The 20,711-nt window shown below is 39.0% G+C and overlaps 1 protein-coding gene across 5 annotated transcripts in view; it reads left to right on the top strand.

The window, feature by feature from the left end:
• Window positions 1-20,711, top strand: part of OSBPL8 (oxysterol binding protein like 8) — a 93,486-nt gene that overhangs the window by 26,069 nt on the left and 46,706 nt on the right. For 2 of the 5 annotated variants that reach the window (XM_080392525.1, XM_080392530.1), the window contains exons 2-3: window positions 4,652-4,755; window positions 16,060-16,197. Coding sequence is in view for 4 of the 5 variants with exons in the window: in XM_080392530.1 (XP_080248656.1) it covers window positions 16,107-16,197 (91 nt within the window). In the remaining variant the exon portion in view is untranslated. Of the gene's footprint in view, window positions 1-2,808; window positions 2,836-4,651; window positions 4,756-10,063; window positions 10,101-16,059; window positions 16,198-20,711 lie in introns of those variants that run through there. The other 3 variants (XM_080392524.1, XM_080392523.1, XM_080392529.1) reach the window with 3 other exon arrangements.

Here is a 20,711-nt window from a genome sequence, read left to right as displayed (position 1 = left end):
CTTATTTGATACCCAACTTGAGAAATTTAAGTGCATTAACTTATTTTAGGCCTTAAGCAAAGAAAATGAGCATCCAGCAGAACTTAGCAGGTCAGTTGGGAGGTCAGAACCCTGCAGAACAGTTCTCCTCCGGAAAGGCTGGATCAGCATGCAGTGGCCATTTCACCGTGCACTTGACGCAGGTCACAGGTGAGGCTGTACCATGCCTATGAGGTATGACGCTGATGTGTAAGAGGGTACACTGATGCTATAACAGATCACAAAACAGTATCACAGTGAGAATGCCTTATCTAAGGACTGTTGGTGATAGTACTTAGGGAGAAGGCTAAAATCTGCCTGTATAATACAGTATGCAGGTGTTCAAGTAATTTAGCCTTCTGATTAGACAGAAAATGTATTGATTCGGGGTCATCTCTACCACTTTAAGTTTGTGACTGCACCTTGGCTGAAATTTAGGAACTCGTGGAGGGGTGGGGGGGGGCGGGGGGTGGAGCAGTGAGGATAAAGGTGGTAGCATAGCAAGCATCTCAGCCATGAGATCAGGCAAATTCTCCAAATTTAGTGAAATGTTTGAACCAAAGCCAATCTTCTGTGGGCAAAGGGGAAGAAGAACATATTTTTGTAAATTCATTTATGTTTTTAATGTCAGAAGTGCACCTCTGGTAGGGTATTACTGCCATTGAGTCAGGTCTAAACTCTAATATGCCTGGAACAAGTTACATATTTGGTGAGGAGCTTTTGTTATGCTGAAGGAAAAAAAGGGCTTGTCTTTCCTAATAACCCCTTTATTCAGTTAAATGAACATATACCTGCAATAAAAACTCGTATAATCTGGTTAACATACGGAACAAGTCAATACAGAAGATTGCCATATCCACTTCACTGACCTGTGAAGCTGTAAACGAAGGCTTGTGCTGCAGACTTCTGACAGCCAAGGCACCTGACTTGCGCTGCATTTGTTCTGTGGCCTGTGTAACTATACTTAAGAGAATGTCATGTGACTTTCTAGTACTGAGGCATACTTTTATGGCTTTTGAGATATATTCTGTTGTAGTGGTTGGGAGCTGTGAAGAGGTAAGAACTCGCGTAAGATACTTGAGTGTGCATGTGCGTAGGGAGTTGGAAAAGATCCTGTTCATGCAAAGCAGTAGCTTTCATTGATACATGTTGTCCTTTGCTTCCATGGGAGACCCAAGCAGGGTTTTCTTATTCTCAAGGTGCAACTAACTGAAAATCAGATTGTTACAAAAACTATAAATGGCTGAAGCAATCTGTTAAAATAAATTAAGATGAAATACAAGTGTTAACAGGACAGGTTGTTGATTATGTGTTAAGTGGGATGCATTTCCCTTCTGCTTTAAATATATGCTTCTGAGCTAATCACTGTAGACCTTCTTCACAGTTGGAGAGAAGTAGCTTATTTTGTGGCATGATTTGTTCCATTGCTACAGCTGCTTTAAAATGAGCACCTAAGTGCCAGTTTGTATCTGTTGTCGATAAAAGAAACATAGGTGATTAGCTAGGATGCCATCATATAATTCTTTTCAAATAATTTTAGTTTGTGTGTTCCCTTCTGAACATTTAAGCTCTTAAGGGTTGTGATTCTGAAGTAGGAACATCTGTTAATTAAAGCCTCAAACCAACCAAACTGGAAACACTTGTGAACATGGAAAGAGCAGTAGGGGCATGTCATAAATGTCCCCTAAAAGCTAAAAAGATGGAGATTTAAATTTGGAGTTGTGTCTTCAAATCTAATGGTTAGATTGGCTAAAGCATAATAGAGCTTGCTTGCTTGTTTGTGGAAACACACCTCATAATAACCTGGCTGCGTTTACAAATAATTAAATTCTTTTTCCCTATATTGATAGGAAAATTGTTTCAAAGCATTAGGGCTCAGATGATTGGAAGCATCCTGTAATTTGAAAATTACACAAGCAAATCTGTTCTCCAAGTTCATACTTATATGACTTTTTGGCAGTATCCTTTTGCTGAGAGATCCCTTTTCTTCCCTAGGTATTTATTTTGGCATATTACAGAAACAATATTGTTCACTTTCAGCCTTCCTTTTGCCAAGAAAAATAAGCCAAGCTGGCTGTCTACTCATAATCTAAACAACATGGGGGAAGGTAGTTCTTAACCGTTTCTGCACCTGCTCTACTCTGCATGTCTGTTCGAACATGAGCAGGCAGAATTTTCTCCCTCCCTTTCCCAGATAACTTCTCTGCAGTTGTTGGGACCTGCCAGATGATGAGTTTCCTGGGGACCATGAGCAACCATGATTGCTAAGAATTACAAATTAGGTTACCTGTCTGAAGATACTACTCTTGAGTCTGAGATAAGGAAGGCTGTAGTGGCTGTGGTCACATGAACAATTGGAGGAGGAGAGTACATGAGGAGTGTTGACAATAAAAATTAAGAGTTTAAAAATGTCTGTTAAAAATAGAGATGGGTTTAAAACACTTTTAGGGCGAACGTTTCTACTGTCAGGAAAGACCTGTTTATTTTGATAACTTGAGTATGGTTACATTGTAGAACTACAAAAGCTGGCTAACTGCTCTAAATATCAGTGTATAGTTGGCAATGCCACTGACTTTTTGTTCTGTTTGAGTTCAGTATTTCCGTAAATTGAATATGTATGCAGCCTGGTGTTGTTAATTGCCTGCTAATCATAGAACCCAAAATAGGAGAAGGGGTGTGTGAGGAAGAGATGACAACGAGCAGCCTCCAGTACTTACTACTCAGCTGTGCATCTCTCTGCTGGTGTATGGAAGGTGTGTGTTGCAGTGCCTGCTGCCCTGGGAAACAGAGCTGCTGGGGTGAATTCTTCTTTCTGTGGTAATGCCATCTTTCATTTTATTAATGCAAATTAATCACTCGTAGTCATCTCCCTTTAGGTGTCTACTATTTCTAATTTACATGAAACATCTAGCCATATGCTTCCCAGTTATGTTCCACCTCTGTAATTACTCAAGTATTTGAGTAAAATCCTCGTCGGTTCTTTGACTGAGTCATAGGGAACTATAAACTTTGTAGTTTCTTTAGCACACAGTCTTTTTGTTAAACTTTTTATTAATGCTTCCTTTTGTGTTTCAGTGGTATATGTTATGGTAACTTGCTGTAGTGTGTTAATACCGTATGTTCTTCCTAAGGGATTTTTAATTCAAATGTGCTTTATATAATACAACCCCCGAAATTATGATAATAAAAAACATTGAAAGCAGTTGAACAAATGGTTGTTCTTTATAGTGAGATTTTTTTTTTATGAGTGTGTATTTCCTGAGGCAAGCTCTGAACCACAGGATTTTGTTGTGTGTTCACCTGGTCCTCTGCTTGCCCATCTCCTATCCTCCTGCACCCAGAGTGCTCCTCAGGCTCCCTGGAGCGGCTGTGATGCCTCCCCCCACCTCCACCTTCTTGCCCCTATGTCCTCAGTTAATGTTTCTACTAAAGCTTGAGCTGAAGCCATAGCTTGATGTATACCTTAACCACAATATGCTACCATTGTAGATTTAAAAAATAGTCACCATCGCCATGCTACCGCTGCTCTTACTCAAGTGTTGGTTTAGCAATCGGGTTGGTAATTTAGCTGCTTCCTGCGCAGTCACTCCACCCAAGACAAAAAGAAAGAAAAAAAAAAAAAGTCCTTGGGCTAATATCTGACCAAGCACTTGCTCTGGCTGGAGGGAAGGGCAGTGTGAGTATGGCTCCGTGGAGGGTGGGACTGCAGGATTTTTTTCCCTGTGGGATAGTGGCTTTACTGTTTTGAACAGGTCAGCTTACAGCCTTCTCATCTTGCTCGTGTCCTTTGCTGATCAGGGCCTTGGGGAGAGAAGCGGAACAGTGGACTGTAGACAGACATCTCTGTGGGCATCCCATTCTGGTCTGTTCCCCTCCTGAAACCCACTCAATGTATGAATTGTTAAGGGGTGGTTTTTCCGCTGAGTTTTGCTTGATTCCAGACCGTGCTCTTGACTCACCAGTGACTTCAAATATGGTGTGAAACTAAGGTTTATTGTCGCTTTCATTCTCTAGGGAGAAAAAAAAAAAAAAAAAAAAAAAAAAACCCAAAAAAAAAACGTCTAGAGAGCAAGGCATTGCATTCTGGCCTTGTGTGGTGACCACCAGCTGAGTGCTCGCTCTGCCACAGAGTGCTGGCTTGCACAAATGATTTAATTTCAGTGTCTTGGTTCCACAAAGCAAAACATAGCTGTTTCTGGAGTTATGCTGGGAAACCCTAAACTCTGATTCCTCAAGAACAGCTTTTATGTACCCAAACAGCTTGTGTGCACATGCCTGCGAGGTGAGAGAGGTGTGCTGCTGGGGACTCTGGAACAAGGGGAAACACAGGGCAAAAACTGTGGGGTTGGGGTTTTGTTCCCTGCTTGTGTTCTTCCAGCATAACTCTTCCTTATTTGTAAAATTTAAGTTACCTCTGTGAGTAGCTTTTGTTTTGACCATTTAATTTGAAACTATCCTGTCCGTTCTTAAAAAGTTGATTTTCATGGGTAATGTGCGTGCTTTGCAAGGAACCGTTATGTGCAGTTTACACTAGGAGACTATTTACTTTCTTAAAACACTGGGGAGAGAGAGTGTAGCTCTTTAATGGATTTCAGCCATTGCAGTTGAATTACATTTTTCTTTCCTTCTCCAGGATCTCATGTAGCAGGATGGAAGAAATCTAATTGACAGAGACAGACAACAGGCCCTTTCAGCATGGAGACCGTTCCAGTTGATGGGGAACTTGATAGAAATTCAGTGAGTAGCTCAAATGTGGCTTCATGTAATCATATGAACATGAAGATGCTTTTGCAGGGAGTGGGTTAAATGGCTTGAATCTGTTCTAGTTTGGTTTGAATCGATACTTTTCTGGTGAATGCATTTGGAATATCATGTATTATCACCCATAATTTACTAGACCCTTATGGCAAGAGGGCTGGATGTCAAGGAACATTTAGTTCTTCGATTTGATCCTTGGTGCTTACAAGAGTCCCAAAAGAAAAAGGTACTCCTCTCAGTCTTAATAATTGGCACTTTATTAGTTAGTGACTATGGACAAAAGAAAAAATAATGTATTTCTTGGTAGAATGAGGAGCAGAAAAGGCAGTAGTAGTGATAATATAGTCAGAGTTATTTCAGGTGTAAGAGTTGGTAATCTGCCAATTATAAAATTTCTGGGCTAGGTGAAAATACTAGTTCTTTCTTTCTAAGCACAATCTAAAATGAGGAAAGGCTAGTGGGAACTATGACAGTTAATCGATTATCATCATAATGTTTAAGTTATTTATGAATTTAATTCTTCCACAAGCTGTTATGTGGAAGCAGTCTGATAGCTGAAGCAGGAAATGTTTTTTACTTTCCAAAGCTGCTTTCTGCTACAAAGCACTGCCTCCCAAAGGCAAAAGAGGATATATTTTCCATAACTGACGTGAAGCTGTAGTTTAACACCTCATTACTGACAAACTTTAGTTGTGGTGGTTCAACTACTACATGGAGCTATTAATTTGATCAAGTGTTTTATTACTGTTTTTATCTTAAGTGATTAATTTGGAGGCAAGCTATTTTGCAGTGCATTAAGGAAATCCTTGGCTTTTTTTTCTGTAATAAGCAAATCAATTGTTGCAGGACCAATGCATATATATCCCAGGTGCAACATACTATGAGTCATACTACCGTCACCTGTGCAACAGGATATTTTGTCTTTTTTTTTAAATCCTGTCAATTCAGTTGCTGTGCTCCTTGTTTTTTTTTAAATAAACACATTATACCAGTTTACAAAAAAACTTTAACTTGAAATAGTTTTCTTTTTGTCACGTGCCTTTGCAATAGCATGATTTTAAGACAGTATCTTGAAACGAGGCTTTAGATGTTTTACAAACCCTTCTGTGCTTTATGTATAAAGCACAGGAAGGAAATGGTAAGTGTAAGGATAGGTTTGCCTTTCATCCTGTGTGCTTAGGCACCTGAAGTGTTTTGTTTTGTTTTTTAACTGATGTTATACTATGATTTGCTACTCTAAGCATTTCTTATCAAAGTACCATCTAGTCAGGTAGTAGTCCATCTTAATTGCAGTTACAATGTGAAGTTTTGTGTGTTGCACTACAGCTATTAAAAATATTTTTGAAAGCTTATCTGGGAGTCTAATATACTTGTTCTGGCGTATACCATAGTAAAAGATTGATAACGAAATATTAAAAATTAAAAGCATATATTTTAAGAGAAATTGTACTCAGTAATTTGTAAGACCTTGGGTATGTGCAAATCCTGACACACTAGAATTTTAAAATTTTTGAAGGGTTAAGTTTTAGATTTTTCTATATTCCAGACTTTTAGCTGCAACCTAATATTTTTTTTTCCGAGTTCCATTTGTCTAATTAAAACCTATGAAATACATGAGTTGTAAACATGCATGAAAAATACTGATCCAACATCTTGCTACACGGTTTAAGTCCTTTGGGGAGTTTCTAGAAGGTACCTAAAAAAGCCCTATTTAGAGGTGTCAGCTTTCTAATGTATTTTTTGGCTTGTGTGCAGAAGAAAGAGGAGGAGATCACAGAACTTAATGCTGCGGGCTTTTCTTTCCAGAATCAATCTAGGGAGAAAAGTATTACATTAATGTTTTTCCTGTCTAATAATTAGTTTGATATGTCCTTGAATCTGGACACAAATGTTATGACAGCTCAGCAAACTATCTGTAATCTGGCACCATTAAAGCAATGCAAAATACTAGATGCTTTGGTTTGAGTTCTTGTTTGAGAGCAGGTTTTGCCAATTTTTCTGTAAAATAGTCCTTTAATTTAAACAGACCTCACTGGCCCAGAATTTACACCAAACGTTCCCATGTAATATTCTAAACCATTTTTTTCTAAGTGATTTTTTTCTTTAGGAAGCTTTCTAGTCTGCTCTAATTTTTACCAAAACATAATATTCTGCCTTTGGTAAAACTTATATGGTCAGTCCTTCTATTTAAATACATCAGCAGCATAGAACAGAGATCCTTTTTACTTATCACCTCTGCAAGTTGGGTTAGTACTCCTGAATTTAATGTGATTATTATTAGTGGTTTACATATATTAGAGGCTGCCTTCAGGAAAAGTCTGTCTTCAGCAGAGTTAAAACTCTTAACTTGGCTTTAAAACGTGCATTTAAACTCTATTAAGAATTTAGCTGTAGATTTAGATTGTAGGTCTAGTAAGTATTTTTAAAAAAACTTACCTTTTTTGTAGTGTAAGATTAAGACATGCTAGCATTACATATGTTTTTGCTTTTACCCTAATCTTCATAGGAAAAGGATTTTGTTTTATAAGACAAGTTGAGAGAGATAATTTTAAGTGTAGCAGCAGTTGTTATAAGCTTATTTGAGAAATGAGTGTCTAAAAATAGCACTGTTCTGAAACACAGAGCTGCTTTTGTATGGAACCAGAGTTATGGCTGCTGTCTCATGTGATGGTTTATATTGCTGGCATTATTCCTTAATCTTAATCTAAAACTTTATGGGGAGGAGAGCTACATTTCGTATGTTTTGGTAGCAGCATTTTTAAATGTGCCTGCGTGGAAGCTAAATCAATCTCATAGTGTTGAGAACCTCACTTGTCAAAGGACTTGTTCGGTAGTATGTAGATGACTTAGATTCATCAATTAAATAAATGTGAAAATAAGGGTAGGCTATCTCTCTGGAAATAAGTGTACTTTTCTCTTAATTGTGTATATGTAGAATAAAAATTCTGGGAGGTGACAGAGAGGGCGTAGTAAAACTGTCATGTTTTGTTCCCTTAGGGGTTTGACTCCCCAGTCATCAGTGCAGATGATAGAGGTACAGTAGGCTATTGGAAAATGAAGAGGTCTTTCTGGCCAAAATTTCAGTATCTTAACATCTTGCATGAATATTTAGGAATATGTATTCTGCAGGTTTTAGTTAAACACACAGGCCCATATAGTTCTAATGAAGAGAGGGGGTTGGCCAGCAACGGAGGCAGTTTGATGTGTAAACAGAATGTCTGTTGGAGAAGATCAGGGACAGAGTTAGACAGGCTTGTGTTTCAGCCTCTGGCATAGGAGCTGTTTGTACCAGTTCATAGGATTAACCATGCAATGCTAAAATATTTACATAAAAAGCCCATGCATCGTCTCAGGTGACGGGTTGCCCTGCTCTGGTGTCATGTTGTATCTTGGTCGAGGCTGCTTGAGAGGCAGGCAGTGAGGCAGGACTTGCTGCCGTGCTTTTTCACACTGTTTCTTCAACATGTAAGTACGCACTGGGAGTGAACATGCTGTCTGAGTCGCAGAAACTTCTGATCCTTTATGTCTGGTAACAATTTATTTTCCAGTTCTCTTCTCTTGCTTTCCAACTCTTAGCGTAAAATAAAGCAGACTGGTGCTGATAGCGGCGTGCCCAGTCCTTCACTCGATCCCTGGATCTCTGTACAGTTACTGCAGACTTTTGTCTTGCTTTCTTGTCAGTTGCTGTTCTCTTGAATGTAAAACCACTGCGGGATAGTAACAGCTTCAGTCCAAACACAGATTGTTTCCTAGGCTGTAGTGTGTTATCTGTACATTAAAAAGAAACACTTTGACTTGAAAACTGTTGAATTCTTGAATGCATTTCATGTACTGGTACCTAAACCTGTCTGGTAAATTCATGAGTTTCGCCTAGCAGTGTTTCACTCTTTGACCTAAACTTAGTCTCTGACAGGGATAGAAGGTTGTTTACCATGTGCACATACTATTAATTTCAGCTTCTCATTTGATCAAGTCCTTTTCCAGAAAGTGCAAATGTATGAAAGAACGGTTCCCTTGCCTTTCCAATGATGTGTACTGCAGTTGCTGTATTCTCAGTGCTTTACATTTGCACGTTGCAGTGTCAATTTAACACCCCTAGGCAGCTGTGTGGGATAAAAAGCCATGTTTTGAGATCAGGAATATAAGACAAGACTCCTGCTTGCTAAGATTTTTAGTTTTCTATTTTACATTTCTTACTGCTTGGTCCTGATAACAGAGAGGCAAGATTAGATCCTCTTCAAAGCAGAGCAAGGATTTCTCTCCTTTATGGAGCAGAATTTTGTTTGGGATGTAAAAGATAAAGCATGTTTGGATTTATTTTATTTTTAAGGAGGAAATGTTTGTGCTGATCTGTATGCTTGTTTTCTCCTCCTTTTCTGTTGTTCGTGGATTTCCAACACAGTAAAACCTTTAAGACATAGATGGAACTTGCCTTACATCTGTACATGGCTAAGCACAGTGGGATCTTAGCCCCAGTGTGGCCTTGGGTAGCAATGATTTATAAAAGATTCCAGATCAAATGTCAAAAAGAGCACAGGCTATTACGGTGTAATTACTCTTCTGTAGTGCCTATGTTTGATGCATTCAGTGGGACAAATAATTTTTTTTATACAACTTGATTCTTTGGAAATACTTTAATATAAAATGCCCTTTTACATTTAAAACTGCACTGTTTATCTTGCATCCTAAGCAATTTAGAATGTTACCTCTGTTTGTAGATGAACTGAATCTCTGTCTTCTAAGTTCATGTTTATGTGCATAAAGCAATTGGGTTTGGATCTGGCATTAGTGGGTGCTTGCACATTACTGATGGCTTAGAAGTTTTTGCTTTCCAAAACACCTGTCTGAAAGTGGAGCAGTTTTGGAAAAAAAATTTGTGTTATTTCAGCTTTCTTCAGAGCTTTAGTCTTCTGAAAACATTCCAACTAAAAATGTCTTTAAATACATTGTGTATCTAGTCATGTGAGCACTAAATTGCTGATGGAGAGGTTCTACTCAGAATTACCAGTTGGGGCAGCTGCTGTTTACTAACCATATGTGATGATGGCTTCTAATAATGGCTTCTCTATAAGCAGATTTGTCAGGTTTTTTGCTTCAACTTTTCTGAATTGCTAAGTCTGTTGAAGTCTTACCTTTGGTATTGAGGTGCATGTTGTATTTTAGTTATGAACTAACACTGTTTTCATTGTCCTTCTTTCCCGCTGCTGCTGCTTTTGTGCACTTGCTTCTTCCTGGCCTGGATTTTTATGTTTGCTGTTCTTCATTCTTCAATTGTATGTGTACACAGCATCATGGTGATAACAGAGACTTTCATGGACCATCAAGTAAGTGACTCCCCTCTCCAACGGAATATTTTCACATATGTTCATAATAGTTAGCATGTATCTTTGCATATAGGCTGCTGGGCTAAATACTAGGTCTTCCTCTGCATTGTAATGGAGAAGCTGAATTACAATAAAAATTAACTGTTGGAAAAGTATTTTTACCTGGCATGTTACTTATCTAAATATTTCCCTACATTAACTTTTTTTTTTTAAGTGGGAAAAGTTTATCCTTCACCTCTCCGAGTCATGGCTAGAAAAAAGTAAATCTCTGAAATTACTTATAAGGAAGAGAAAAAGATACATGTATCAGTTTGAAATGAAACTTGCCAATGTTACTGTAGTATAGATTAAAAAGACATGGAAATAACGGTTCAGAAACAGTTTTAGTTTTGAACTTGTCTGTTTACAGTGCTATATAGTTCACTTATTAAAATAACACCTTCAGAAATTATCAGGTGTATATACTGTAATACTTAAACAAGGATTGGATCTGGTGTGGTGATAGAGAAAACTTCAGTGTGTGTATATATGTGCATGCTTGCAGCTGGAGATTCATTAGTGACATTGGTTCATGGGCATTAGTATGATTGTATGATTGGAGAATAATTTTGCATGGGATTAAAAGTTTACATATGTGGGGAAGGGAGAAGTACAGGCATGAATTCTTTCTTTTTGGTGAGAAATCCTTGCAGAAGTGTCGTGGTTTAACCCTGGCCGGCAACCAAGCCCCACGCAGCCGCTTGCTCACTCCCCCTCATCCAGAGGGATGGGGAGGAGGATCAGAAAGGAAGGTAAAACTCAAGGGTTTAGATAAGAACAATGTAATAGGTGAAGCAAAACAAGGAATTCACTCACCACTTCCCATGGGCAGGCAGGTGTGCAGCCATCCCCAGGAAAGCTGGGCTGCATCACACGTTAACGGTTACTCGGGAAGACAAATGCCATAATGTCAGCTGTGCCCCCCTTCTTCCCCCAATTTTTATACTCAGCATGACACCATATGCTGTGGAATACCTCTTTGGTCAGTTGGGGTCATCTGTCCTGGCTGTGCTCCCTCCCAGTTTTCCATGCCCCACCAGCCCTCTCGCTGGCAGGGCCCAAGGAACCAGAAACATCACCCAGCAACAACTAACAACATCAGTGCCCTGTCAACAGTCTTCTCACATCAGAGCCAAACCACAGCACTGTACTAGCTACTAAGAAGAAAACTAACTCTATCCCAGCTGAAACCAGGACAAGAAGCCATGGTCTTAGCTGGTATCGCTTATTATAGACATGAAAAAATAATGTGGAACTGAATTATAATAAACCTTCTCCTATATCTGATGTCCTTGTGCTGTTTTCAAGAGTGTAGGCACTTCCACATTCTCATTATAGAAACAGAAGAACTGGAAATCTGCTGCTTAAGATTATTTTTTTTTCCCCATAGCTTTATCTGATTAAATAAATTGGCTGCAAAGACCCCAATTTGTGTGTGTTCTGATGTATGAATCATACTGACAAACTACATTTTAGTAATTTCATGGCCAGTATGAGCAAATTGAACAAAGAATGTACTATCAACTCTAATAGCTCTGTTGGTATTGAAATGTGTCCTCCAAAGAGTCGTGAGGAGGCTTTGATACTAACTGATGTTTCTTCTCTAAAACAACCCTCAGCTCATCTTCAAGGAGATACATGGTATGGGTTTAAACTCAATCAGGTGAGGGAAGGGATGAACAGAAGTCATCTTTCTCTTGGATGAGTGAAAGTCTAAAAGTAAATCACCCTTTGAGGCCTTTGAGTGGAAGGAATCATTGGCAATGCTATTTATGTTGTCAGGCATGTTGAGCATATGCCTGACAAATCCATCTTGCAAGTTGAAGACATGGCATGTGAAACCGAAGAAGTACTAGAATCATAGAATGTTTTGGGTTGAAAAGGAACCTTAAAGATCCTCTAGTCAACTCCCCCTGCTGCAGGGAGGAACACCTTCCACTAGACTAGGTTGCTCAAAGCCCCATCCAGCCTGGCCTTGAACACCTCCAGGATGGGGCATCCACAGCTGCTTTGTGCAACCTGTGCCAGTGCCTCACCACCCTCATGGTAAAAAATTTCTTTCCTATGTCTAATCTCAGTCTGTCCTTTTCCAGTCTGAAACCATTGCCCATTGTCCGGTTGCTACAGGCTCTGGTAAAAACCTTTTTCTTTCTTATAAGCCCTCATTGTGTAACTGAAAGACTGCAGTAAGGTCTCCTTGGAGCCTTCTCTTTTTCAGGCTGAACAACCCCAGCTCTCTCACCTTTCTTCACAAGAGACATGTTCCAGCCCCCTGATCATTTCCTTAGGTGAGGAGTTGCTCAGGAACATCTAAAAAATAAAAGTAAAAATATAATCATGTTTTGGTTGTCCTCACCAAAACTCACTAAAAATTGTGAGCGCTTTGAAGCTCAGTCAGAAACTGAGTGTGTTTTTTGAGACCTAGAGCTTTTGATTGGTTTGCCAAGATTTCACTGCAGGTACATGGGGACACATGAGTCCAAACCTTTAAGTTTCGTTTTGGTATTTTGGACAAATAAGAAAATATTTTTAACTAGAAACATCATTTATTCATTCATGCTAACTTTCCTTTCACAAGTGAGCAAGGTCACTAGAGTAAATGACCTTCTTTCAGTATCACCGTTGGTTTTATTCTGTGAATGTATTGAAATTCCAGGATAAAATCATTCTGTGCTTCAGATTACTTCAAAATTAACTATAGGACCATCAAACATTGTCAGTAACTGGATGACTTAAGTATGTACCAGGCATTTTTATAGCGTTTGTATAATCAATCCATCAGAAGCTATAAACAGCAGCAAAGGAGCCTCTACAAATTGCTGAATTATCTATTAATATGTACTAATTAAGTATACTCTCTTAAAAAATCTGCTTTTGACTGGTAGGTGTTTGATTTAATGGCATTTTGAAAACTCAGGTTTGTTATTAGCATAACTTTTCCCTTTCCTCTCTCCTTTCCGAGTACTCCTTTCTTTCCCTTGTAATTGCTTGCTTTGTTTCCATCTCTTGTCTTTCAAGGTTCTAGGTGCTTAAAGCATATCTTTACAGAGATCGCTAATTGCATGAAGTCATGCTGATTCTACAGTTATGATTAGACAGGCACCTATAAAAATCAGGTCACTAGCCTTTTATAGGAAAAAGATGAAAGCCTCTTACCCATTGCTTTGAGCAGGGTATAGTGATTATGTTCTAGCTTGCCTTGTCTTCCCTCTTACCCTAAAGTAAATGTCTGAGCATCAGGATGAGGCATTTTGGAAGGAGGGGGACATCTTGTTAGTGGCTGCTACAGTGTGGATAGACATTTGTGTTCTTAACCTTTATAATGCTTTATATCAAAAGGAGATTTTAAAACTCTCCTGCTAATTATCTTTCAGCTTTATAGATTGAATTTCTCAAAAGTCCCCCCTGAATCCCCAGGGACACAAAGTGCTTACCAGAAGATATTCTATGTCAGGTGTTACATACTGTGTTTTGCAGGAAGGGAGCCTTTCTGACAGTGCTGGCAGTCTTTGCAGGACCTAAATTGAGTTTGCAGACTAACAAAGGAGTGTGAATTTAATAGTGAACTTGTAGCTTGTAACCCTGTGGGTATTACTGAGTTAACGTCACTGAATTCGGTTCATGCTTTGGTAAAACTTGTATGCAGAGCTTGCTTACGCTCCAAATTACTGTTAGGTACTACATGAGAAATGATTGTGTCTTGACAGCTTGAAGAAACCTTTGGAATTCCCAAAGCTTAAAGCTTTAAAAAAAGTTAGCAGTGCTGCTGCATGCTGCTGACTCAGAAACAAGCCTTCTGCACGAGTCACTTGAGAAAGGGTTGCTAGTGAAGCTCCTGCTGCAGAGCAGGTGCTCAACATAGCAGGCAAGGACCCCATGCAACGAGCTGGAGCACTGCCCGCTGCCATGTCAGGGGGCTGGCCGGGGCACCCGCAGAACACGGCGGGCTGGGAAATCCTGTCCCCATGAAGCTAAGTGGCCAGTGGCTCTTTGAGAGCAGCTTTTGGCTAGTGATTGGAAGTTAGTGGTACCTCGGTGTACCTTAAACGCTTTTAAGACAAGTACAGCTCACTGCCCTTGCAGAGACCTGTTTTGTGTGAACCTGTGAGGCAGCTCTCTTCTACTCCCTATTTTATTTTCCATCTCAGATACTGGACTTCTTGTGGTACGTTCCCTTTTCAAGAATTCAGCAACTGCCCTGCTCCCCCTTTGCCTTTACTTGTAGCTGTAGGACAACAAAAAACTAGGTTTGTGGTACTACAAGAAGAAGGTCAGTCGCTACTTAGAAGTATTGACCTTCTGGCACTGACAGACTTGGACTCTGAACTGTTGAAATGAGCTTTTTACCTCCCTTGTCCATCTTCTCACATATTTTTCCTGAGCAGACATTTGTGTAGAGTATAGCTTGTCTGGAGCAGAACTTCAGATGGTTTGTCTGATGAGAATAATAGTACAGGTGGGTATCCTGGCATCCTTGCATTCCTTTGTTGGAAAACACCTGTAAGATCACAGAGTCCAACCATAAACCTATGCCAAGTCCACCACTAAACCATGCCCCCAAGTGCCACATCTAAATGTCTTTTAAATCCCTACAGGGACAGTGACTTGAGCACTTCCCTGGGCAGCCTGTTCCAGTGCTTGACAACCCTTTTGGTGAAGAAATTTTTTCCTAATATCCATTCTAAACCTCCTTTGGGGCAACTTGAGGCCACTTTTTCTTGTCCTACCACGTGTTACTTGGGAAAAGAGACTGACCCCCACCTGGCTACAGCCTCCTGTCAGGCAGCTGTAGAGAGCGATAAGGTCTCCCCTGAGCCGCCTTTTCTCTGGTCTAAACCACCCCAGCTCTCTGACCTGTGCCTTGTAGGACTTGCTCTATAGAGCCTTCACCAGCTCCATTGCCCTTCTCTGGACACACTTAAGCACCCTCCCCCCAACCCCATAATGCCTTGTGTTCATTCTAGGCTTTGCTGAAAAAATGTTTCCACTAATGTAATAATAGTAGCGATAAAGCTTAATGTAATAATAGTAGTGATAAAGCTAAGAAGATGGCCTCTACTTTGCAGAGTCCATCCAGAAAATGACACTTGTTTTTTGTCTAGACCTTCTGCTGAACCTTTAAAACTGTTTAGGGAAAGCTTGGGAACTCTTAAAGTGAGCAGCATTGTAAGTTCCAATCTTGTAAGCAGGATCTTCTTCAGTAAGCATCTATTGTTTCCCTCTGTGATCTCCTTTTGTCAGTGTATCTACTTCCACACAGTCAGCTGTTCTTCCACTATGGAAAAAAGGTACAGGTTTGTTTTGTACAGCTTAAGGAAATGTACAGACTCCATAAATGGGTTGGCTGGCCAGGTGATCTTATAAATAGCTAGAAGATGTCATACAACTGATTCAGGCTGATACGGTTCAAGAAGAGTTAACTCTTCTGCTTTAAGCCTTTGCCTTGACAGAGCGTATATGCGATTTTTATTAATAAGACTTGTTTCTTGTGATGTACAACCATTCCTAAGATGAAGATCTTAGATTTCTGGGATGATGGCACAGCTTGATCTGGCAAGCCATTTCCTGGGTTGACTGTGTTGTGGCTAGTTAAACCAAGAACTATCACAAAAGTGGTGAAGAAAGCAGGATTTCAGAAGTTAAGTAACAGCTCAGTGTTGTATCTGTATTCAGCAGCAGCCTTTCCTAACTCCTAGGTTTTGTCTTCATTTTCTGCCTTATGTCTTAGACCAGTCTTGTTGACTTCTTTCTGCTATCCCGTCCAAAGCAAATCTCTGATTTGAAATCCTCTTTTTCAAGGATGAAAAATTTTGCAAGACAGCATTTGAATACCAGTTTCATAAATAGCAGTGAAATTGTTAATAGAAATCTGTGCACAAGCACGTAACATCATTGAATGAGCATCCATTTTGTATTTCAGCAGTGGTAACAAACAGTGATGAATCACAGCTTTTAACTCCAGGAAAAATGAGCCAGCACCAGGGGAAAGAAGCCTATTTTACTCCAACCAAAGAGTTACTCCAACCGTCTATCAGCCCAGGAGCTGCCCATAGCCATGGTAAGACAAAGCTATTTTTTACAGAACTTACTTTTATTTTTAAAGAACTTAAATGTTGACATTAATTATCTGTTCCAAATGTTGGTTCAAAAACACGGCCTTTCACAATAAAGAGATAAGGAAGAAAGTGTATTGAAATATTATATGTAATTCTTTGTATCCTTATGCGTTAATCTGAAAGAGAAAAATGCATTTGGTGGTGCGCTAGTATATTAAAGCATGCTAATGATTTACCATCACATGGACTGTTCTCCCACAAATCATATCTGTGCGTAATCCTGTAACCAATGAACACATTAATGTCACAGATACTTAAGTTGTGTCTTTCTGCAGAAGTGTTACAATACACCACCTAAGCCTGGAACCTTTGTGTAAAGATCTTTTAACAATTACTACTACTGAAGGATTTTTACCTTTAGGAAAAGTGGAAAAAAACATCTCAGCTCTACTTTCTGCTAGCTTTCAAACAGTCCCTTTGCTGTGCTGAACCTCTTGAAAAAAAACCTCTCAGTGGATCCATGTGAAATGATTGGATGCAAAGTAAATCTCATCAGTAGCTCTGATGTGTTGATAGTCTGTTCAAAAAAACAAAACCCAAGCAATAGTAGTTCTCCTTGTGCTTCTTTGCATTTGAAACTGCTTGTGTTTTCTTATTGCCTAGGATATCATTAGACATGTTTGTTACGGTGTGTGGAGTCCTTAGTGAAAGCTTCAGACTTTTAAAATTAATATTCTCTCTCTGTTTTACTCACGGCAGCCATCCTAGTTATCTATGCTTCCTTTAGTTCTTGCCATGAGTAGTGTTCCTGAGATATTTTTTTTAATATATTTTTTTGGTGGTATGACCTTCCCTAACTCCCACAGCTTGATTTTTTCAGAGTAATGATGTTAGTCCATCAGAGTAATAAAGACAGTGTCTCAGGAATGTCCTGTTTTCAGGACTCAATGGAATCATTGTCCTGTTTTCCCTTCAGTACTGTTTAGATGAAAATAAAAAACTTGGAAACCAAAGATAGTTGTTACCATGTTGAACCTGGTAGTCTTTTAGTGTATTTTAAAAATTCTTAGGTAGAATTTTCAATGCTATGCACAGCTAGCTTTGGTGTTTTCTAAAAGCTGCTGTTATCTCGCTGGAACAGCTTGATGTTCTCTGGGTTGCGTTGTGCTTAGTCTGCAAGTATGTTCTGTAGAAAGTACTTATATAACTTGGTTTATTATATTTAAAGAAATTTTTGGTTATTCTCTCTACGTACTGTGTTGTATCCCTTACTAGACAAATGCAGTAGTTACATAATTGTATTTGAATATTCTAGTAAATTCTTCCTTTTAGTGTTACTGTTCCCACTAATTTATAAAGTCAGCCTGTTGTGCTTTTTTTAAGGGCTTTTCACTCATAGGAAAAATCATTAAAAGGCGCTTGAAAAGTACCAAGACTTGATCGTGCTACGTCAGACTCCTTGCAAATATTAAGTCCTACCTCCTGATCTTTTCCTCTGATTATTTTAGGGCTTATATAAGTGATTTTAAGCTGGTTAAATGTATCTGTGCCTTTTTTAGCATCAGTCATCACTGACTTAATCTTCCAGGAGTACTACTGGAAATGAGTCTGTAGTTTCATTAAACAAATGAAAAGTAGTGAAAAGGCATGGTATGGGGCTAGGCTTCATAAGCCTTTAATTACTACTAGCCTATATGCCGTTTGGGAGATGTAGGTTTGATTTTTATGGAGGGAGCTGACCCACATTTAGAAGTTGGGTGATTATTCTGTCGTAGTTGTTCCTATGGGAAAATTACGGTGCTGATGAAAAAGTGAGCTTATTACTTAGGGAAAAAGAGATGCCGTGCAAGCCTGAAAATTGTGAAGTAGAACAGTTTAAAGTGATGGAGTACTTGAAGCTGATTATTGTATCTGAAATGCAATTAACAAAGACCTTTACAATATACCTGGGGTGTTGTAGGATGAGACTATGCAGAAATACAGGAAATGTTTACATACAGGATTTAAAAGCATGTACTATGTACTGAATGGGGATCCTTGTAGTCGCTGGCACCTGAGTGCATCCTTCGGAGATGGGTAATGTAAACAAACAACTCAAAAGCATGCTAGGCACAGGATAAAAGAGAATTGAAACAGAAAAATGTATGATACAATCTACAAAGAACTGATTAAATATGTATAGAGAGGAGCTGTGACATGGGTGCTTAGCTTTTGTCACTGGACAGTTGGATGTTGTTCGATGCTATTTGGCCACCATTACCTAAGTTAGGTTCCCTGCTGCCTGAATAAAAGAACCTGTGTGGCAAAGCCAGTTTTGAATAGAGCTTGTGGTTAAAAATAAATGAGTTGGAATGAAACAAAACCTGTGAAGGGGCAGTTTGCAGAGCAGCTAGTACTAACTTCATTGTTAGTGGGGAAACGCTACCACATGTGCCAGATTCTTTGGCTGGCCAGCAGCAGGCCAGGGAGAGGCATGCTCAGTGCCTGTCACTTGGAAAATCTACTGGAATAACTTAATTTGGGGTTTTGTGGGTGTTAATGACAAGTATTAAAAATATGATTAAAAGTATGTGAGTCTTAATATGAGGGAGTGGAGGTCGACATTTAATGTTAGTTTGGGACAAAGAGAGCCATGTAACGTGTCGATGTGAAGTTGTAAGCCGTATACATTTCATGATTTTAAGTGCCCCTGTGTATAAATACTGAGTTTTCATTTATGCAACTCTATCTCTGGATTTCAGAAAGCTTCTGGTTTCTTTGTTTGAGAGACATGACTCCCTCCTCCCTCATTCTCATCACTTTTGTGAGATGGAACTTGCTATGTCATTTGAGCCAGAGATTGGGGTCTCTTTTTCGGAGTCCAACGCAGATCTGTTACAAACAAAGAGTACAGTTTTATCTGGCAGCATTGCCTGGTGATCATTCAGTAAAACGCTATTTACACTATCATTGTTCTGTATAATCTTTGCATGAAAAAATTGCAGCTTCTTAGTTGACGTAATATTTTCAAGATCCTTGAATATATGCTGTCCTTTATTCTGAGGCTGAAGACTAGCTTACCTTTGAGGCTACAGACTGGCACTTACAGCTGTGGACATCAGACTTGCTTCCATAGAAAGCTTCAGTGAAGTTGTTTGACAGAAATGTATTTTAAAAATTGATGGTGGGGATTATGCTTATGGCATGTCAACCAGTTTATGTAGAAAGTTCACAGTTTTAGTGGTGAATGGCTAACTCAGTCATATATATAGCATTGGTCCTGAGATGGGTTTCTAATTTTAATTCGTGGGCAAGGCAGAAATAAATTAAATCCACAAGTGGTTAACTAGAGTGTCAGAGTAAGATAGTCCTGATTATGCTGCAATTGCAATTTTTTTCTATAAAACAAATTTATTGAGCCTGGAAACATCAGTGCCTTCAAGTTGGAGAATACCAAAATCCAACTTCTATCTAGCAAAAACTGACACACTCCGATATGTTGAGTTTTAAGAGACATCAAAACAAACCTTAGGAAATAGCTTTTTGCATTCACAGCATGCAAGAAAGGATTTAATAAAAGCACTAAGTTAGCTTAACTAGACAACTGTTTACATTCTGTGTGGTACCACCATTTGTAGAAAACCAGCAACACAACTTGTCATAGGAGCTCCAAGCTCAACTACACAAAGGAAAGCTTTCCGATTATGGAGCTTCTCAGCGTCATAACTGAGAAACTGCTGGTGAAAGTGGCCTTGAGCAGCTCCACACTGGGTTGATCTTGAAAACTTTTACTGATTTCCCTCACTTTTCATTGTATATGTTTAAGAAAGCAGCTTCTAGACTGTTTCACTCAATGGCTCGCTCACATGGATTACTTTGCTTCTCAAACCAAGGTGGGAAATGGTAAACCAGTAATAAAGATCTGGCAAGAATCTGCAAGATCAAACTTTCTGAACATTTTGTTTTCCCTCGCATAGTCTTCAATTCTATACTTTTGAAGTCTTTGTTCTTAATTGTCCTTTCATAATACTTGCCAAGTTAGTCCTGTCTCTAACTTGTCAATGCCATATCTTGTATGTGAATGTTGCCTTCCAATATGTTTTATGTTCAGATCATTGTTTTTCTTGAGTTATATGCTAGGTAGTGAAATCTTCCTAGTTCTCCATGCCTTGAAAGTACTGAATGATCTTACTGTGTTTTTTTACTAAGTATTTTATTTAGAATTGTCAAAATTGGACCTAAATAATTAGTAGCCTTTTGATGGAAACTTTGATGGGTTTGGGGAGTTAGCTTTAAAGCTTTGTTTATGTTTGTGAAATGGTGTGGGTTTTAGGCTCTAGTGAGCTAGCATGGCCTTGCCAGCTCACCAAGGCCACATTTTTGTAAGTGTAGTGCATATAGATATTAGTACTGCTAAAACATCTTCCAGTTCTAGCAGCTGACACAATGTTAATTTAGCTCATTTTGTGTGTTTGCGTTTCTATGGTTGAAAATGTTATTAACATTTATAAATGTTTCCATTGTAAATGAGGAAACA

Source organism: Falco punctatus, assembly GCF_963210335.1.
Source record: "Falco punctatus genome assembly, chromosome: 6".
In the NCBI taxonomy this organism is placed as follows: Eukaryota; Metazoa; Chordata; class Aves; order Falconiformes; family Falconidae; genus Falco; species Falco punctatus.
The sequence above is the reverse complement of the archived record's forward strand: the minus strand, read 5'-3'. Positions and strand labels throughout refer to the sequence as shown.